The sequence below is a fragment of the Schistocerca nitens genome, chromosome 2 (assembly GCF_023898315.1).
Source record: "Schistocerca nitens isolate TAMUIC-IGC-003100 chromosome 2, iqSchNite1.1, whole genome shotgun sequence".
Lineage (NCBI taxonomy): Eukaryota > Metazoa > Arthropoda > Insecta > Orthoptera > Acrididae > Schistocerca > Schistocerca nitens.
This window is the reverse complement of record NC_064615.1, coordinates 764,518,415-764,539,866: the sequence shown is the minus strand read 5'-3', so window position 1 is coordinate 764,539,866 and position 21,452 is coordinate 764,518,415. Positions and strand designations below refer to the sequence as shown.

The 21,452-nt window shown below is 42.6% G+C and overlaps 1 protein-coding gene across 1 annotated transcript in view; it reads left to right on the top strand.

Moving 5' to 3' along the window:
• Nucleotides 1-14,695: 14,695 nt before the first annotated feature.
• The window catches only part of LOC126237000 (circadian clock-controlled protein daywake-like), a 41,990-nt gene continuing 35,233 nt past the window's right edge, over nucleotides 14,696-21,452 (top strand). The window contains exon 1 of the mRNA XM_049946725.1: nucleotides 14,696-14,817. Within this exon, the coding sequence (XP_049802682.1) occupies nucleotides 14,724-14,817 (94 nt within the window). The 5' untranslated portion in view covers nucleotides 14,696-14,723. The remainder of the gene's footprint in view (nucleotides 14,818-21,452) is intronic.

Genomic DNA, 21,452 nt, shown 5'->3' with positions numbered 1-21,452 from the left:
GAATGGCTTACTTTATGTTACCAAAAGAGTAAATATGTTGTTGTTGTTGTGGTCTTCAGTCCTGAGACTGGTTTGATGCAGCTCTCCATGCTGCTCTATCCTGTGCAAGCTGCTTCATCTCCCAGTACCTACTGCAACCTACATCCTTCTGAATCTGCTTAGTGTATTCATCTCTTGGTCTCCCTCTACGATTTTTACCCTCCACGCTGCCCTCCAATGCTAAATTGGTGATCCCTTGATGCCTCAAAACATGTCCTACCAACCGATCCCTTCTTCTAGTCAAGTTGTGCCACAAACTTCTCTTCTCCCCAATCCAATTCAATACCTCCTCATTAGTTACGTGATCTACCCACCTTATCTTCAGCATTCTTCTGTAGCACCACATTTCGAAAGCTTCTATTCTCTTCTTGTCCAAACTGGTTATCGTCCATGTTTCACTTCCATACATGGCTACACTCCATACAAATACTTTCAGAAAAGACTTCCTGACTCTTAAATCTATACTAGATGTTAACAAATTTCTCTTCTTCAGAAACTCTTTCCTTGCCATTACCAGTCTACATTTTATATCCTCTCCGACCATCATCAGTTATTTTGCTCCCCAAATAGCAAAAATCCTATACTACTTTAAGTGTCTCATTTCCTAATCTAATTCCCTCAGCATCACCCGACTTATTTAGACTAAATTCCATTATCCTAGTTTTGCTTTTGTTGATGTTCATCTTATATCCTCCTTTCAAGACACTGTCCATTCCATTCAACTGCTCTTCCAAGTACTTTGCTGTCTCTGACAGAATTACAATGTCATCGGCGAACCTCAAAGTTTTTATTTCTTCTCCATGGATTTTAATACCTATTCCGAATTTTTCTTTTGTTTCCTTTACTGCCTTTCACTCCCTGTATTTTACCCCTGCCACCTTTAGATTTTGAAAGAGACTATTCCAGTCAAAATTGTCAAAAGCTTTCTCTAAGTCTACAAATGCTAGAAACATAGGTTTTCCTTTCCTTAATCTCTCTTCTAAGATAAGTCGTAAGGTCAGTATTGCCTCACGTGTTCCAGTATTTCTACGGAATCCAAACTGATCTTCCCCGAGGTCGGCTTCTACCAGTTTTTCCATTCGTCTGTAAAGAACTCGTGTTAGTATTTTGCAGCTGTGGCTTATTAAACTGATAGTTCGGTAATTTTCACATCTGTCAACACCTGCTTTCTTCGGGATTGGAATTATTATACTGTTCTGGAAGTCTGAGAGTATTTCTCCTGCTTCATACATCTTGCTCACAAGATGGTAGAGTTTTGCCAGGACTGGCTCTCCCAAGGCCGTCAGTAGTTCCAATGGAATGTTAGCTGCTCCCGGGGCCTTGTTTCGACTCAGGTCTTTCAGTACTCTGTCAAACTCTTCACGCAGTATCGTATCTCCTATTTCATCTTCATCTACAATCTCTTCCATTTCTATAATATTGTCCTCAAGAACATCGCCCTTGTATAGAACCTCTATATACTCCTTCCACTTTTCTGCTTTACCGTCTTTCCTTAGAACTGGGTTTCCATCTGAGCTCTTGATGTTCATAGAAGTGGTTCTCTTGTCTCCAAAGGTCTGTTTAATTTTCCTGTAGGCAGTATCTATCTTACCCCTTGTGAGATAAGACTCTACATCCTTACATTTGTACTCTAGCCATCCCTGCTTAGCCATTTTGCACTTCCTGTCAATCTCATTTTTGAGACGTTTGTATTCCTTTTTGCCTGCTTCATTTACTGCATTTTAATATTTTCTCCTTTCATCAATTAAATTCAATATTTCTTCTGTTACCCAAGGATTTCTACCTACTTGATCCTCTGCTGCCTTCACTATTTCATTCCTCAAAGCTACCCATTCTTCTTCTACTGTATTTCTTTCCCCCATTCCTGTCAATTGTCCCTTATGCTCTCCCTGAAACTCTGTAATACCTCTGGTTCTTTCAGTTTATCCAGGTCCCATCCCCTTAAATTTCCACTTTTTTGCAGTTTCTTCAGTTTTAATATACACGTCATAACCAATAGATTGTGGTCAGTGTCCACATCTGCCCCTGTAAATGTCTTACAATTAAAAACCTGGTTCCTAAATCTCTGTCTTACCATTATATAATCTATCTGATACATTTTAGTATCTCCAGGGTTCTTCCATGTATACAGCCTTCTTTCATGGTTCTTAAGCCAAGTGTTAGCTATGATTAAGTTGTGCTCTGTGCAAAATTCTACCAGGCGGCTTCCTCTTTCATTTCATAGCCCCAATCCATATTCACCTACTACGTTTCCTTCTCTCCCTTTTCCTACTCTCGAATTCCAGTCACCCATGACTGTCAAATTTTTGTCTCCCTTCACTATCTGTAATATTTCTTTTATTTCATCATACATTTCTTCAATTTCTTCTTCATCTGCTGAGCTAGTTGGCATATAAACTTGTACTACTGTAGTAGGTGTGGGCTTCGTATCTATCTTGGCCACAATAATGCGTTCACAGTGCTGTTTGTAGTAGCTTACCCGCATTCCTATTTTCCTATTCATTATTAAACCTACTCCTGCATTACCCCTATTTGATTTTGTGTTTATAACCCTGTAGTCACCTGACCAGAAGTCTTGTTCCTCCTGCCACCGAACTTCACTAATTCCCACTATATATAACTTTAACCTAGCTATTTCCATTTCAAATTTTCTAACCTACCTGCCCGATTAAGGGATCTGACATTCCACGCTCCGATCCGTAGAACGCCAGTTTTCTTTCTCCTGATAACGACATCCTCTTGAATAGTCCCCTCCCGGAGATCCGAATGGGGGACTATTTTACCTCCGGAATATTTTACCCAAGAGGACGCCATCATCATTTAATCATACAGTAAAGCTGCATGCCCTCGGGAAAAATTACGGCCGTAGTTCCCCCTTGCTTTCAGCCGTTCGCAGTACCATCACAGAAAGGCCGTTTTGGTTATTGTTACAAGGCCAGATCAGTCAATCATCCAGACTGTTGCCCTTGCAACTACTGAAAAGGCTGCTGCCCCTCTTCAGGAACCACACGTTTGTCTGGCCTCTCAATAGATACCCCTCCGTTGTGGTTGCACCTACGGTACGGCTATCTGTATCGCTGAGGCACGCAAGCCTCCCCACCAACGGCAAGGTCCTTGGTTCATGGGGGGGTGGGTGGGAGAGTAAATATATATGACTAAAATTACAGTTTAATATTAGTTTAACTGAACAATGACAAAATAAACTTATACAGTATGACCAACAGCACTGTTTAATTAAACAATAATGAAATAATCATTATTATATCACTCTGTTGCCACTGACAGGTGTTTCCCCGTAGTAATGACCCATTCGAAGCATGAATCAGTGCCAGCCAACCGCTGTTTCGATTACTATTAACCTCGTAGGCTGTGGACTCATTGTGGCGTTGTGTTGCTAGCTCGTAATCTTTCTTGCAGGGATCTTAAACTTTTTTGTTACCTAGCTATCTGTTTATTTTTTATTACAGCTGCTCACTACACAGTTTATAGGTGTGTTAACCGAAGCATAAATGAAGGAATGTGCATGTTTGAGTTCGCAAAGGTGAAACACCAATGGAACAATGCAAAACAGTTTTCGTTGGCATACTTTATACACTACTGGCCATTAAAATTTCTACACCACGAAGGTGACATTCTACAGACGCGAAATTTAACCGACAGGAAGATGATGCTGTGATATGCAAATAATTAGCTTTCCAGAACATTCACACAAGGTTGGCGCCGATGGCGACACCTACAACGTGCTGGCATGAGGAAAGTTTCCAACCGATTTCTCATACACAAACAGCAGTTGACCGGCGTTGCCTGGTGAAACGTTGTTGTGATGCCTCATGTAAGGAGGAGAAATGCGTACCATCACGTTTCCGACTTTGATAAAGGTCGGATTATAGCCTGTCGCGATTGCGGTTTATCGTATTGCGACATTGCTGCTCGCGTTGGTCGAGATCCAATGACTGTTACCGAGCGAGGTGGCGCAGTGGTTAGCACACTGGACTCGCATTCGGGAGGACGACGGTTCAATCCCGTCTCCGGCCATCCTGATTTAGGTTTTCCGTGATTTCCCTAAATCGCTTCAGGCAAATGCCAGAATGGTTCCTGTGAAAGGGCACGGCCGATTTCCTTCCCCATCCTTTCCTCACCCGAGCTTGCGCTCCGTCTCTACTGACCTCGTTGTCGACGGGACGTTAAACACTAATCTCCTCCTCCTCCTCCTCAATGACTGTTAGCAGAATACGGAATCGGTAGGTTCAGGAGGGTAATACGGAACGCCGTGCTGGATCCCAACGGCCTCGTAGCACTAGCAGTCGAGATGACAGGCATCTTATCCGCATGGCAACGGATCGTACAGCCACGTCTCGATCCCTTAGTCAACATATGGGGACGTTTGCAAGACAACAACCATCTGCACGAACAGTTCGACGACGTTTGCAGCAGCATGGACTATTAGCTCGGAGACCATGGCTGCGGTTACCCTTGACGCTGCATCACAGATAGGAGCGTCTGCGATGGTGTACTCAACGAGGAACCTGGCTGCACGAATGACAAAAAGACATTTTTCTCTAATGAATCCAGGTTCTGTTTACAGCATCATGATGGTCGCATCCATGTTTGGCGAAATAACTGAGAACGCACATTGGAAGCGTGTATTCGTCATCGCCATACTGGCATTTCACCTGGCGTGATGGTATAGGGTGCCATTGGTTACACGTCTCGGTCACCTCTTGTTCGCACTGACGGTAGTTTGAACAGTGGACGTTACATTTCAAATGTGTTACGACCCGTGGCTCTACCCTTCATTCGATCCCTGCGAAACGCTACATTTCAGCAGGATAATGCACGACCGCGTATTGGAAGTCCTGTATGGGCCTTTCTGGATACAGAAAATGTTCGACTGCTGCCCTGGCCAGCACATTCTCCAGATCTCTCACCAATTGAAAACGTCTGGTCAATAGTGGTCGAGCAACTGTCTCGTCACAATACGCCAGTCACTACTCTTGATCAACTGTGTTATAGTGTTGAAGCTGCATGGGCAGCTGTACCTGTACGCGCCATACAAGCTCTGTTTGACTCAATGCCCAGGCGTATCAAGGCCGTTATTACGGCCAGAGGTAATTGTTCTGGGTACTGATTTCTCAGGATCTATGCACCCAAATTGCGTGAAAATGTAATCACATGTCAGTTCTAGTATAATATATTTCTCCAATGAATACCCGTTTATCATCTGCATTTCTTCTTGGTGTAGCAATTTTAATGGCCAGTAGTGTATATACGCGTTCCCGCTCGAGCGTTAAGATCTCACACAGAAATGTATCCGAAAGTTGAAAAGATGATAATGTAATGAGAAAAAAATGTAATGAGAAAAAGGAGAATAAAATTCTATGGATACATACGCAGGATGTATAATGACAGAATAACAAAACAAATCATTGACTTACTAAATAATTATAAATCAAAAACCACTTGGATGAGAGAAGTAGGCTGAGATACAGATATGGACGAAATAAGAAACAGAATACTTTTTAAGGAAGCACAGAAAACTCAGACTTTGAGGGCAGAAAAAAGTCAAGAACTGGAAGAATGTAAACTCAAGAAGAGAAGGAACAACATTCCCGAAGAATGAAAGAACTGTGAGGCAAGAGGAAACTACAAATGGAAACAAATAAGCAGAAACAATGTTTATATATCGTATCCTCGAAAAGAGTTATTGAAAATAAATAAAAAAGAAGAAAAAACAAGATTTGCAAGTGCTATGGAGAACATATGGATGCTAAACTATGCATATTATAAATTGTAATACAAGGATGCATGCAGACCGCCTAATAATAGAATCTCGACAATCACATTAAATCTGCAGTTAAGAAATAAAGATGTAGATGGTCAGGGCAATAATACCAGGCTACCCCAACGACATTGTTACGATATGACAGTAGATCTTCTGCAGTCCTATTTGACGGGCGTAACTTTCACAGGGTTTCCGTCCTCTGAGTTCCTCCACAGTCTCAGAATTCATATTCTTTCAAAAATTCTCACTTGCGCAGATTTGACTTCTGTCTTCCAACTGCGACACTGGCGCTTAAGCATCTGTTAATACTTATACAAATATTTATTCATTGACAAATAGACATAAAAAGAAATAAAATTTACTTGCCGAAAATATCGGCAGTTGGTATCAGTTGGTGGTAGAATGCTCTGCTTCGAAAATTCTTCAGTTTTAGCAATAACACATCGCAAGATGTATGTGAGTGTGCTTTACCAAAAACAATTTTAGATTCCAGGTAAATCACACAGTTAAAAGTAATCAACAGTGCAATCATATGGCATGTATTCTCTCAACTCTTGGTAATGCTGTTATTTCAGATTCAAGTAACGTATATGAAGTTTAATCTAATTAGTTTTATCAATAATAATACACAGAATATAAGAACAAAGTCGAAAACTAATAATGCCTTGCAACTACCACAGAGTTAACCACACACAGCACTCACATATGCTGCCTTCGGGAGAAGTAGACTGCTAATCTCTACAGCAGATAGCTGGGTCGAATCAAATTAATAACATTTTAGTATGAGAAACAACACTAAATTGGTCTTCCTGCCCTATTGATAATAAAATTAAGGAAAACAACTATGATATTACTTCAGGAAATAGCGCAAAACCTCGCAGTGGCCAGTCGTGGTTTCACCAACCTCACTGACGTCTCTGGTTGTACAGCCAACGACGTAAGTGTCTTCACAGTGAGAATGCCCGAACGATTAAGAAATTTCTTGTTTCACTTTACAGAATTGAACTTAATATTACATAACTTTGACGTCATTCGGGAGCAGATCTGTTCATGATTTACAGAAAATAACTCTACTGGTTCTCTTGCCTGCTGGCGGTGGTTGATGACATCGTCGTGATTGACTTTTTCCTTGACTGAAGGCGGGTAAACTATAGTACATGTCGGCCAGCCGCTCTCTGCCATTGGCATTGTCAGCGTGTGGATTAGGAAACAAATCTGACATAGAAGGTTAATCTAATTTATTTTATCAATAATAACGCACAGAATATAAGAACAAAATCGAGAACTAACTACACCATGCAACTACCGCAGATTTAACCACCTACAGCAGTCACATATGCCACCTAAAGAAAAGTTATTATTGAAGAAATTAGTAAAGAAAATATTAGAGAAAAAAGTGACTTCTGAACCTACACACGGAGTAGCTAATCAATGTACTCGTTGTGTGCAAAACCTTATCTTATTATAATTAGCATTTGAACAATGAGGCCGTTTCCTTTTCTAAGCCTTTACAGCACAATATCGACTATCCTCTTAATGAGACAACCATCAACAACAATCGGTTACAGCCAAAACAAAATAAAATTAATACACCATCCAGTCTCATTAATGTGGTCACTTGTAAAATGCCTCGACAAGCACTTCCGCAGCGCGAGAAGTGCAGGGAGAGAGTCAATCACTATCTAGAGCTACCGGTTGGGATGCGGAGCTATTCAGACTCCAGTGCCGTGGCCAGGTAAGTTTTTCAGTTGATGATCCTTTGTGCGAACAGCCATGTCAGGGGACTACTGTAAACTTATCGTGGTGCTCTTCGACCCATCTACGAACATTGCGATTTGTGTGACACGTTAGATTTTCTTGCTGGCTGATGCCGTCGTGCCGAGGAAAAACAAATTGCATGTTGGTGTGGACGTGGTTCCCAGAGACACAGCATACTTCTGTTTATCTATTACGTCTTTCTGAATGACAATGTCACCCAGGGGATGGCACGAAAACATTCTCCAGACCATAACGCTGCCTCCTCGGCCCTGGACCCTTCCGACAATTGTTGCAGGGCCGTATGCGCCAACGACCATCTGTCCGATGGAGCGTAACACGAGACTCATCTCGAAAGGCCACTTGTCGCCACCCAGTGACGTCCAGTTGCAGTACTGCCATGTAAATTAAAGCTTTCGTCGTCGATGAATATCAGTCACCATTGGTGCATGAACCAGGCGCCGGCTGCGGAGGACCATTCGTAGCAACGTTCGTTGAATGGTTGTTTACGAGACACTATGGTAGTCCTTGCTTTATCTGGCAGGTCAGTTGCTCAACAGTTGCACGTCTATAAGACCGTACACATCACCGCGGCTGTCATTCACCTCTGTCATCTGCGGCTCGTGGTGCCACATAGTTGCTTCGGCGCCGGGTTTGGATAGCACGATTTTGCCAAGCACAGTGCGCAATGGAACAGCTCAGCGTGGCATGGACTCAACAAGTCGTAGAAAGCCCCCACAGCAATACTGAGCCATGCTGCCTCTACAGCCGTCCATAATTGCGAAAGTGTGCCGGTGCAGGACTTTGTGAGCAAACTGACCTCTTGATTATCTCCCACAAACGTTCGGTGGGATTAATGTCGGGCGATCTCGGTGGTCAAATAATTCACTCGAATTGTCCAGAATGTTTTTCAAACGAATCGCGAATAAATGTCCCCTGCCGAATTGACGCATTGCCCTCCATAAATTATTCCATAGTGGTTGGGGGATGGTTGCATGGGGTCTCCAAGTAGTCAAATATAATCATTTCCAGTCCATGATCTATTCATTTGGGCCACATGACCCAGTACATCGCACGTAAACACAGCCTACACCTGTACGCAACCACCAACAGATTGCACAGCGTCTTCTTGAAAACTTGGGTCCACGGCTTCGTGAGGTATACGCCACACTCGAATCCTACCATCAGCTCTTACTAACTGAAATAAGGACTTATCTGACCATCTCACTAGTGGTAAGAAAGATACTGCCTACAGGAAAATTAAAGAGACTTTTGGAGAAAAGAGAACCACTTGTAGGAATATCAAGAGCTGAGATGGAAACCCAGTTCCAAGCAAAGAAGGGAAAGCAGAAAGGTGGAAGGAGTATATAGAGGGTCTGTACAAGGGTGATGTCCTTGAGCACAATATTATGGAAATGGAAGAGGATGTAAATGAAGATGGAATAGGAAATGTGATACTGCTTGAAGAGTTTGACAGAGCACTCAAAGACCTAAGCCGAAAGAAGGCCCCGGGAGTAGACAACATCCCAATAGAACTACTGATAGCCTTGGGAGAGCCAGTTCTGACAAAACTGTACCATCTGGTGAGCAAAATGTGTGAGACAGGAGAAATACTCTCAGACTTCCAGAACAGTATAATAATTCCAGTCCCAAAGAAAGCAGGGGTTGACAGATGTGAAAATTACCGAACTATCAGTTTCACAGGCCACAGCTGCAAAATACTAACACAAATTCTTTACAGACGAATGGACAAACTGGTAGACTGACCCTACTTCTTATATTTGAAAATAGATTAAGGAAAGGCAAACCTACGTTTCTAGCATTTGTAGACTTAGAGAAAGCTTTTGACAATGTTGACTGGAATACTCTGTTTCAAATTCTGAAGGTGGCAGGGGTAAAATACAGGGAGCGAAAGGCTATTTACAATTTGCACAGAAACCAGATGGCAGTTACAAGAGTCGAGGGGCTTGAAAGGGAAGCAGTGGTAGGGCAGGGAGTGAGACAGGGTTGTAGCCTATCCCCAATGTTATTCAATCTGTATATTGAGCAAGCAGTAAAGAAAACAAAAGGAAAATTCGGAGTAGGAATTAAAATCCATGGAGAAGAAATAAAAACTTTGACGTTCGCCGATGACAGTGTAATTCTGTCAGAGACAGCAAAGGACCTGGAAGAGCAGCTGAACGGAATGGACAGTGTCTTGAAAGGACGATATAAGATGAACATCAACAGAAGCCAAATGAGGATAATGAGATGCTTAAAGTAGTAAATGAGTTTTGCTATTTGGGGAGCAAAATAACTGATGATGGTTGAAGTAGAGAGGATATAAAATGTAGACTGGCAATGGCAAGCAAAGCGTTTCTGCAGAAAAATGGTTGAAATGGCTCTGAGCCATACGTAACCCCAACCAACCTAAGGACATCACACACGTCCATACCCGAGGCAGGATTCGAACCTGCGACCGTAGCGGTCGCGCGGATCCAGACTGAAGCGCCTAGAACCGCTCGGCCACTCCGGCCGGCGTTTCTGAAGAAGAGAAATTTGTTAACATGGAGTATAGATTTAGGTGTCAGGAAGTCGTTTCTGAAAGTATTTGTATGGAGTGTGGCCATGTATGGAAGTGAAACGTGGATGATAAATAGTTTGGACAAGAAGAGAATAGAAGGTTTCGAAATGCGGTGCTACAGAAGGATGCTGAAGATTAGATGGGTAGATCACATAACTAATGAGGAGGTATTGAATAGAATTAGGGAGCAGAGAAATTTGTAACACACCTTGACCAGAAGAAGGGATCGGTTGGTAGGACATGTTCTGAGGCATCAAGGGATCACCAATTTAGTACTGGAGGACAGCGTGGAGGGTAAAAATCGTAGTGAGAGACCAAGAGATGAATACACTAAGCAGATTCAGAAGGATGTAGGTTGCAGTAGGTACTGGGAGAGGAAGAAGCTTGCACAGGATATAGTAGCATGGAGAGCTGCATCAAACCAGTCTCTGGATTGGAGACGACAATAACAAACAACTGACCATGGCCTGATTTTCTAGTCTTCTAGGGACCAACCGATGTGATCGCGAGCCCGGGAGAGGCGGTGCAGGCGATGTCGTGCTATTAGCAAAGGCGCGTGCTGTCACAGCCCATCCTGACGGATATGTTCGTCGTACGTCCCACATTGATTACTGCTGTTATTCCTCGCAGTGTTGCTTGACTTGTAACACTGAGAACTCTACGCAAACGCCGCTGCTCTCGGTCGTTAAGTAAAAGTCGTCGGTTACTGCATTGTCCGTGGTGAGAGGTAATGCCTGAAATTTAGTATTCGGCACAAACTTGACACTGTCGATTTCGGAATATATAATTCCCCAACGATTTCCGAAATGAAATGTCCTATGCGGCTATCTCCCCTTTTCGCATTCAGTGTCTGCTAATTCCCCTCATGTGGCTGTAATGACGTTGGAAACCTTTTCACACGAATCGCCTGAGTACAAATGACAGCTCTGCTACTGATCTGCCCTTTTATAATTTGTGTATGCGATACTACCGTCATCTGTATATGTGCACCTCGCCATTCTATGAATTTTGTCGCTTCAGCTCCCTTTAACCGCAACGACACGGGAACGGTTTACAAAATTAATAATTTTGTACGTAGTTAAAACTTTTCTGGTACATTCAGTGATGTATGAGGATATGGTCTTCAAAATGTGTCCTGAATACAGTTAGTAGTAAAGAAGTAATAAATCAATACACGTTTCAGGGGACATTGTTACTGCATCAACAGCAGAGATGTAGTAATCGATAAGCTTTTTTTCTCTCTTAATTTTGTAGGCGCCATCAAGGCGAAAAAGTTTTGTAAACGTTTGAAAATACGTGTAATGTTTTTTTACAATCTCTAAGTGCTCCCATTCTCAAATCTTGAACGGCTGAAGTACGGGTATTCGCTCATCGTGGACTACACTGCTTTTTTTCGTCGAACCTCACCCCTTTGGCAAGTAAGTTATTTTCACAGTGATAATTTCCACATATTAAGTGATATGTTTTCCAAGTCTGCGTGTAACCGGTCCAGTGGTTTAAGAGAAGATGTAGAATATGCATGCTTACTTATATACGCACATCCATATTTGTGATATATATGGGCTGAGAATGGTCTACGGGTAGCGCCTTTGGTTGGTAATCACGAAGTCCTCGGTCCCGTGTCTGAACCCCGCCGCTTCTTAAATTTTGAATAAAAATAGTTAGTAATGGCGGCCGAAAAATTCCAACATAAGATGTCACCCTCATTCTGCCAGCGGCCTTGTCAAAGAGGGTCGAAGAGTGGACAGAGTTTCAGAGCACCCACCTGCTCTTGGTGTGGGAAACCTCCACTAAATGTCGGAATATTCAGCAATGATCAACGGCATGAGGAAGCAGAAGACAATGGAAAATATTCCGGACTAGTCCCCCATTTGGATCTTTGGGCAAATACTGCCAAGGGGAAGGTGACCATGAAAAGAAGATTGACTAACCATTAAAAGGATAAAGCTCTAAAGATCGGGGCGTGGAATGACAGAAGTTTGAAGGTAGCAGGTAAACTAGAAAACCTAAAAATGGAAATGCAAAGGCTCGTTCTATATGCAGTGGGTGTCAGTGAAGTGAAATGGCAAGAAGACAAAGATTTCTGTTCAGACGAGCATACGGTAACATCAAAAGAAGCAGAAAATGGTATACGAATAGGATGGTACGACAGAGACTGAGTTGTAGTGAACAATTCAGCAAGCCAAGAACCTAACACCGACGAGAACCTACAACGCCTAGAAGTCCGTAACAGAAATTTTGAATCGTCCTGTATACTCCGGAAGTCACTGTGAAGTGCAAGGCAGGGAGTACGTCACAACGGACTAGTTATTGTGGCTTTTTCCCATTCCACTGACGTATGGAGCGCGGGGAGAATGATTGCTTGAACGCCTCCGTGAGTGCTGCAATTACTCTAACCTTGTCTTCGAGATGCCTATGGGAGCAATACGTAGGGGTTGTAATATACGACTAGATTCATCACTTAAACTGATTCTACAACTTTCTAAGTAGGTTTTCGTAAGATAATTTGCGTCTATCTTCAAGCGGCTGCAAGTTTAATTCTTTCAGCGTGTTGGTGACACTCTCTAGTGCGTCAAACAAACGTACGACTTTTCCTGCTGCTCTTCTTTGTATCTGTCCAATATCCTCTGTTATTTAGTATGAGTCCCACACATTTCGGTAATATTCTAGGATGAGTAACAGGAGCGTTTCGTATGCAGTCTCCTTTGCAGACTCATTCATTTTCCCAGTTTTGTACACATATACCGAAGTCTACTACTTGCTTTACCCACCACCGAACCAGGCCGAAGCCTATGTGAGCATTCCATTTCGTATATCGACAAAATGTTGCACCCAGGTATTTGTTTGAGTCGACCGTTCCCCTCTCTGACTGACTGATGGCTCAAAATGGCTCTGAGCACTATGGGACTCAACATCTTAGGTCATAAGTCCCCTAGAACTTACAACTACTTAAACCTAACTAACCTAAGGACATCACACACACCCATTCCCGAGGCAGGATTCGAACCTGCGACCGTAGCAGTCCCGCGGTTCCGGACTGCAGCGCCAGAACCGCACGGCCACCGCGGCCGGCTGACTGACTGATATTACACTCGCAGCACACTGCGTTATTTTCGTTTCCTGAAGTGCATAATTTTACATTTCTTAACATCTAAAGTTCCCAGTCTCTGCATCTTTTGTCTTATCAAGATCTGACTGATTTTATGTGAAGTTTTTTTCTGATAGTACTTCACTACAGATAATCGAATTTTCTCGGAAAGTCTGAGGTTTCTATTAATTTTGCAAGGGTGCCAACACACTTCCTGAGACACACCGAAAGTTATTTACCTGTACATCTTTCGACTGTCCTTCCAAGATAAGATGCTGTGTCCTTCCTACCAAAAAATTGTAACTCTAGTCATAGTCACAAATTTCGCTTGACACTCTTAACACTTACCGAGCGAGATGGCGCTGTGGTTAGCACACTGAACTCGCATTCGGGAGGACGGCGGTTCAATCCCGCGTCCGGACATCCTGATTTAGGTTTTCCGTAATTTCCCTAAATCGCTAGAGGCAAATTCCGGGATGGTTCCTTTGAAAGGGCACGGCCGACTTCCCTCCCCGTCCTTCCCTAATCCGATGAGACCGATGACCTCGCTGTTTGGTCTCTTCCCCCAAAACAACCCAACCCAATCTTTACAGTCGTACTTTTCACGATAAGCTTAGGTGTAATGCAGAGGCAAATGCTTCTCTGAAATAGAGAAATATTGCATCCATCTGCCTTGATCAACGGTTTTCAGTATCTCATGTGAGGAATGTGCGAGTTGGCCTTAACATGATCGATGTCTTCGGAATCCATGGTGGTCGGCATGAGGGTGTCATTCTGTCCGAAGTAAGTCATTATTGAGCTCAGAATATGTTCTAAGATTCTATTAAAATATGAAGATTACAGCGTGTTATACAATAGTGAGAAGACGATAGGACTACATTCACTCTTATTGTCCTTACGTTTCATGGAGCAACCTTCCGTTGAATTTTTCTCAAACGTACACTGTCCTTAGCAATGCCTGTCGTTAGTGAAGCTCGTTTTCGTTGGCTGGCTGCAAGTGGTTAACACGTTTGGTAGTTCGTACCAAGTGCAAATTAACGCCTGATGTTAGTAACTAAAGCGACTTGTAATTAGCGGCGCAGCGAAATAATTTCAATTGTCAGGTACTAAGACAACAGTTGTAGTGGGCTCGTTACTTCATTTCCTGCCAGCCTCAAGGCGAAGGGTGACTAGACATTCTTCAGTACAGAACCAGGGAGTTAAACGTGAAACCTGCAGTAGACGACGGCCCGTGTCTTCAGACTGTACGTGCAGTCACAGCGGATTCGCGACTTGACATTGAGGCTGCCTTGTTGACCATGAAAAGCAGCCATCAGGTACCAAATTTGATTCGCGTGGCCGCTGAATGGGCAGCGGCAGCTTCCCCCTCTTCTGCTAGCCCGGTGGTGTTGGCAGCCTTGCATCCCCCACCAGCGCCGCCCGCGGGAAGGCGCGCACTTAAAAAGGGGCGCGCAAACGGACGCGGCACACCGGAACGGCACGGAGGACGCGGCGCCATGGCCCACGTCACAGCCACCGCCACCGCCGCCCGCATCTGCGCCGTGCTGGCCGCTGCCGTCGCCTGCGCCGCCGCCGCCGCACTCCCCCTGCGTGAGTACCGTCTGCCAACCCCAGCAAAGAGTACGCGCTCGTGGGTATTCGAGAGGCACTGTACGTGAAACTTACTACCAGATTCAAACGGCGTGCCGGACCGATACTCCAACTTTTCCCTTTCGTGAACAAATACAAAATTGTGAGGACAGACAATAAATCGTATATGGACAGCTCAATCGGAAGAGCATCTGCGTGCTGACGGTAAAGGTTCCGGTTTCACGTCCCTTGGCCGAAACGTAGTTTTAATCCACCAGGAATTTTCAAATCAACGAATTCTTCACTGCGTGGTAAAAATTCATTCTTAATGTGAGTAAGTGGTTTCTCCGTAAAATTCTTTATTCCAGGAAAGCTAGTACCTTAAAGTATGCAGAAGAACTTCTGTGCAGTTTCGCAAGTAAAAGAGAGGTACTGGTAGATGAAAACTGTACGTTCCAAGATAACTTAGTAGAGCACCAGTGTACACAGATTCCTTAAAGAATGGAGTTCTCATATATAAAGCGGTTTCAGAAGTCTGATTGCCTTACAAACGAATTGAGTAAGAAAAATTAGGAAAAGATTTGAAATTTGGTTTAAGTCTGTTGGAAGACGATAACACTCAAACTTTCAAATGTCAGACACTCAGATCGGTAGCAAACGTTGTATGTCGATAGAGTATCAACCAAAACACCAATTTAGTTCGTGCTGTGTGCTGTCGTCCGGTAGAAGATGCGTTAACGGTTATTAAAAGTAACAACACAACTATGGACCATATGAAACGCGTATCAGTGAGTGATATCTTGGCAGATCTCGCGTCGGTGAGTTGGTGGAGCGTGTGGTCGTTGTACCATAGGTTCCACGTTCAAACACTCCCATGACAGTTTGTTTTAACTGTTTAGGGTGAAATGGTTCAATGGTAGAACAGTTTCCTGACATGTCAAGGGACTTTTCTGAGTTCGTAACAATGTTCTTTTGGCGTTGGAGACCACATTTGTATAAATAGGTTTGGTGCTCTGTTGGGCAGGCCGGTGTGGCCGTGCAGTTCTAGGCGCTTCAGTTTGGAACCGCGCGACCGCTACGGTCGCAGGTTCTAATCCTGCCTCGGGCATTGATGTGTGTGGTGTCCTTAGGTTAGTTAGGTTTAAGTAGTTCTAAGTTCTAGGGGACTAATGGCCTCAGATGTTAAGTCCCATAGTGCTCAGAGCCATTTGAAACATTTTGCTCTGTTGGACATGTGGCACAGAACAGACACCACTCGTGATGAAGCAGCGAGTGCATTTGAAATTTCGCAGGATAAACATAAACAGTCGGAACAGTAGAATAAAGAAACAATTGCATAATACGTTCGAAAGTATTAATAGTCCCATATAACACGTTCACGCATAATACAGAAAAAAACAAATTTTCATGACTGGGGTAAGAACCCAGGATCCTCGGTACGACAGTTAACCTTCTACCAACTTCTCCAGTGAAGGTATACATATTATTTACAATCAGCTATGCTTTTCCTGAGCTCCGTAGTCCTGGTGTTATTTTTAATTAACGACCCTTCTGCACAACGGCAGAATATAGTACGAATTAAATCGGAGTATTGGTTTACACTCTGTCGACATAAAACCTTTGCTACCGGTATGAGTGTCTGACATTTGGAGGTTCTGGTGTAAGTGCTCCTATTCTCAAATACTGGATCAATATAGTCAGTGTGGTTTGCGCCTCGTGAGCTACGTTGCTTCGAGACATATAAACAGTTTCTAACTGTAATTCTTGTTCTACTGAGTCAGCCTTTATGCATAAGATTGCGAAAGCATTTTACATTATTAAATTTGGTCAATAATAATATGAAATATTGAAAATAAAACTTTTGTTGGTTCAAGAAGCCAGCAGGTAAGCAATCTTCATGGGGCTCTGCATCATGAACCAAGAACCATGAAGTGGGTTAACTTTTTAGATTTGCCCGCAAAATGCAGACGTCCCGGGTTCGAGTTCCGTTCCAGCACACATTCTTAATCTGCCAAGAAGTTTCAAACCAGAGCACTCTTTGCTGATGAGCTAAAATCCAGTTTGTAGACCCTATACCTGTTTATCCGTCGACAGCAGTGAACTGATATCACATTTGCTATGTTGCATTCACGGTGGCTTCATTCATATTCTAGGATCATGCAATCTGTAAACAGAAAGAACATTCGGCTACCTCAAAAAGTTTATGTAACAGGATTTGGAATTAGTTAAAATATCGGATAATTGAATCAAGCACGTGCCATTTGTAGGATAACCGCAGATGTGTTGTTATAAGCCGCCACAGACTTTAGTATGAGATATTGTCTTAGTTAATATAAATCTATTTCAAATGTTAGCTTTTCGAGTAAGTCTCAATCTAATTGGTCTCACCATCAAACTGGACTTATTGTACTACACACTGTGTACACTAATAGCCATTTCACAATAATTGTGGCAGTTCTCGTACCCTAGGGATTCTTGTGGCAAAGAAGACCGTAGTATCATACTAGGCAGTACGGGGACGAGTATGCTCTTGGATACGTTCATCACACGCACAGAGCATACCGCGCTATATGCTCTGAAACACCTACTTTCATTTCCGGAATCGAAAAGGGCTGCTGACACCTGCAAAAATCGCTTGAAGAGGGACGTTCGTTCATTGCCTACCACGCGCGATTTCAGAACATCGGTTACATCGGTTCACCAACACTGCAGTGTTCGCTTGTCATTTCGTCTGGTACTTACCATAGAAACAGCTTGCGATTAAATTTAATACCCACTACGCTATGCGACCCTAAACGTATTCATTTATGTACCTTTCTAGCTGGTAAAATAAAAGTCACAGTTTGCATTTCTGCCTCCATAACGGCTGTACTGCGACATGGAAAAGCCGACTGCAGTTTGCTGTAGCCACGTACTATTTGTTACACATATCCATCAGCATTTTACAACGGATGGCTACCATATCTTGACAGCGTCTAAATTGCACTGAGATTCACGACAAAATTCTCACGGTATGTGGACTAAATGCAGTGTCGTGTACAGGCGTTGAGAAATGGTACGAACAAATTGCCGAGGGATACACAGAAGTAGTTGGTGCTGCTCTGGTCTCTGTCATAGGTTTCATTCTGCCACGAACCGTTGTGAAACAGCGAGGCCAACACAGATTTAATTCTGTCACACAGAACAAAAATGGGGCTGAACTAATCGACTATTTTTCAGGCAGTCTGCTTTTTTTCTACAAATATAATGAGCTAATCAGAAAAATCACTCAATACTTTCTTAACTCGGTATTCTCAGATTTGATATTTCTTCTCCTCCAAGCATTAGAAGTCTTAGCTAAGAATTAATTTTAATGCTCCATTTCGTCATGTTTAATTTTTTACCAATCGATAAATGTTTCGTCTTACATGTTTATTTGTTTACTCTGGACGTCAAATTAATACAATAGCGGTACGAGAAGCGGCAGAAATAAATTTTGTTCTGATATATTTCATGAACAATTAAAACTACAAAACAAATATAACTATTCCAGAGGGCAACAGGCCACACTTTCTCTCTTCTTCTACTCTATGAAATTCAAAACAGAACCCGTAATAACAAATTAGGATGTTGTTCGTCTGACAACTTGGCACCCTGTTGCAGAATGATGATCCAGCGACGTATCACATCCTGCTAACGCTGGTACAGAAGTCGCCGAATCATTTGTTTCCTTTTGGTAACTGGTGTGATATATTTCCCATATGTCTCAATATTTTGCTTAATCTTGTGACCAGTGAATACCTCCTACACTCCTCTGTAACTTGACCTCGATATTACAGTCTCGATGTGTCCCAGAAACTTCCCACATCACGTCTTCTCCAGATGTAAAGTTTATTATTTCTGGATGTCTTAACACTAATACTAATAACATTTCGTTGGAACGTAATTCCATAGATCGCTTTCTTAGCATACGGATGTACCACTTCATGAAAGACGGTCTAGCACAAACGCCGAGTTTCTACTGGAGAAACAATTGTAAGACTGATTCAATAATTGTAACGCTTTTCCCATACCAATAGCTTTCTGCCAAAGCTTAAAGACGCGGTAGCTAGTTGTTGACAGATCTACTGTGTACTTACGTTGAAGAACAGTCTAACTGATCATATGTTCTCACTAGGAGGTTCGAAATTGTAGTCATAGCTTTTCGTAAGCCTTGTACACCATGTAAGCTGAATTATCTGAAGATATTAAGTCAGTGGTATTACTTCAATTAATTTCTCGTCATTTCACGAATTTGTTAAAATCAGTAGTGCGTATGTTACACTCGTCGTCCCACGCTCAACCATAGTGCAGTTAGAGTGGCGCATTGTCGGAAACGAGTATAAGTTCCCCGTGTCGTACAGACAGAGTTCTACTGCGGTACGGGTAGCAGGTGTATCACAGTGTGCGAGAGAAATGGCGTGGCAACTAGAAACGAACTCCAAAGCAGAAGTACACGGAACATTACGATTCTTGTTGCGATAACGTCGAAACTCAGATTCAGAAAGAAATTCTGACGGTATGTGGACCAAATGTAACGTCACGTACCGTCATTGCGAAAGGGTACCAACAGTTTGTCCAAGGATGCACAGGCGTAGTTGGCGCTAATCGGAGCGGAAGGCCATCGACATCGACCACACAATGATAGTGTCCAGGCAGTCGTGGTACTTGTTCTGAGCAGTCGCAGATTTGTCAGCGATCTGGATGTTCACACAGCAGTTCTCCAATGGTTCCGTGAACAAGGAAATGATTTCACTTGCAGAGAAACTGTGGAATTTTCCAATCGTTGTTTACACAGAATTGGTATCTATGTTGAAAAATAATGGCATACATCTGCGTCATTTTAAGTACAGTGCAGCATTCAATAAAATTTACATAGCTTCTCACCACAATGCGTAATTAACTTTTTGATGTCCCCTCGTAAACATGAGGACTTTTTGATAAGTTTGAATTTTTTATTCTGTTCTCAGTATGGGACTATTACACGTCATGCACATTAATCGCTCGACTTTCCCGACCCACCGACGCAGGTTGCAACCCACGACCACTAGAGGGCTCCGAATTGTAACATGGCGGTATTAATGTAACTATGTCTGTGCGTAAGAAACAACGTGCTGTAATCGAGTTTCTGACCGCAGAAGAATTCGTGCACACATTGAGCATCCTCTCCTTCAGCACGATAGTGCCAGACCACTCACGATCCCTGTGATATCACCAACAATACCACGCCTTGGATTCACTGTGGTCGATCACCCTCCATGCATTCCCGATTCGGTCCCATAAGATTTTCATGCGTTTCCAAAACTTAAAGAACACCTTCGAGAACTGCACTTTGATAACCGTGCAGCGGTGCCAGAAGAAGTGAGGTTGTGCGTCCGCCAAAGAAGTCAAACGCTCTACAATGACGGTATCTACGGACTAGCCTCCCAGTGGGAGAAATGTTGAGAAATAAACACGTAGACATGAAAAATAAAGATGTAAAATCTTAGTGAGATTAGTTTTATTTAAAACAGCGTTAAGAGTTTTCACATAAAAAATTCGGAGGCGTTGCTTTCAGAAACGCCCACGTAATGACATTGACACATAATTGTTATCATTCTAGCGTGACATTGCAATTTTTACACGTGTGTAGTAGCCTCATTAGCCCCTGCAGCAGTGCACAAGGGTGATCATTATTTGAAAATGCTACTTTTGGGAATTCGATGAAAATTTTCCCTACATGAAACGTTATAGATCAGTGAGTGCAAATAAACGAAACTCACAGATGAAACATCATGTGTTACTTAGCGATCTCTTGGGAAGCAAAGGTGAACTGCTCCCTTACGTTTCTCAGTTCTCAAACGTGTCGATTAAATAGTAAAGGAACGCACATTTTCGTGCAGGGTCTGTTGTTAATTGGTAGAAGGTCAGTCTTCACTATTGCCCCGTTCGCCCTCTTTGAGAGTTGGCAACACAAGTTCATGATCTTACGATTCAATTTTAAGAGTCACACATAACTGTACAACTTTTTGGAACCGTACATGTAGAGATTTAACTGTAGATACCCTACATATAGTTTAACTTTAAATACGCCCATTTTTGATTACACTTAATCACGAATTTTATCAACACGGAATGAAAGAACGAATTTACTGCTACCAATCACCATTTATATTGTAGCTTGCTTTACACACAGAAGATTCAGTTGTTATAAATAAACTGAATGTAAGTAAATAACAAGGTTGCTGTTGCCAGTCAGTATTTATTTCCATAACGCGTTTCGAAGGTTTAAGGCTTAAGGCTTCGTCATCATGAGGATTTATGTAGATTTATGTTGCATGTATGTAATTTCGTCACAGACACCTTTCCCTGTCGTGTTACATCAGATACCTCATCATACATTGTAAATGCAAATATCTCGGTGCATGTGATGCAACACGACGGGGAATGGACTCCAAGAGTTAATGGAGGTAGGCCGATGGTTACTTCTAAGTACTTACACATGCAGGTTTAATCTACAGAAATCCTCATGATGATGAAAGTTTAAAACTTCAAAACACGTTGTGGAAATAAATAGCGACTGGCAACAGCAACCTTATTTCATTATATTCAATTTATTTACGACGACTGAATCTTTCGTGAGGAACGCAAGCTGTAAT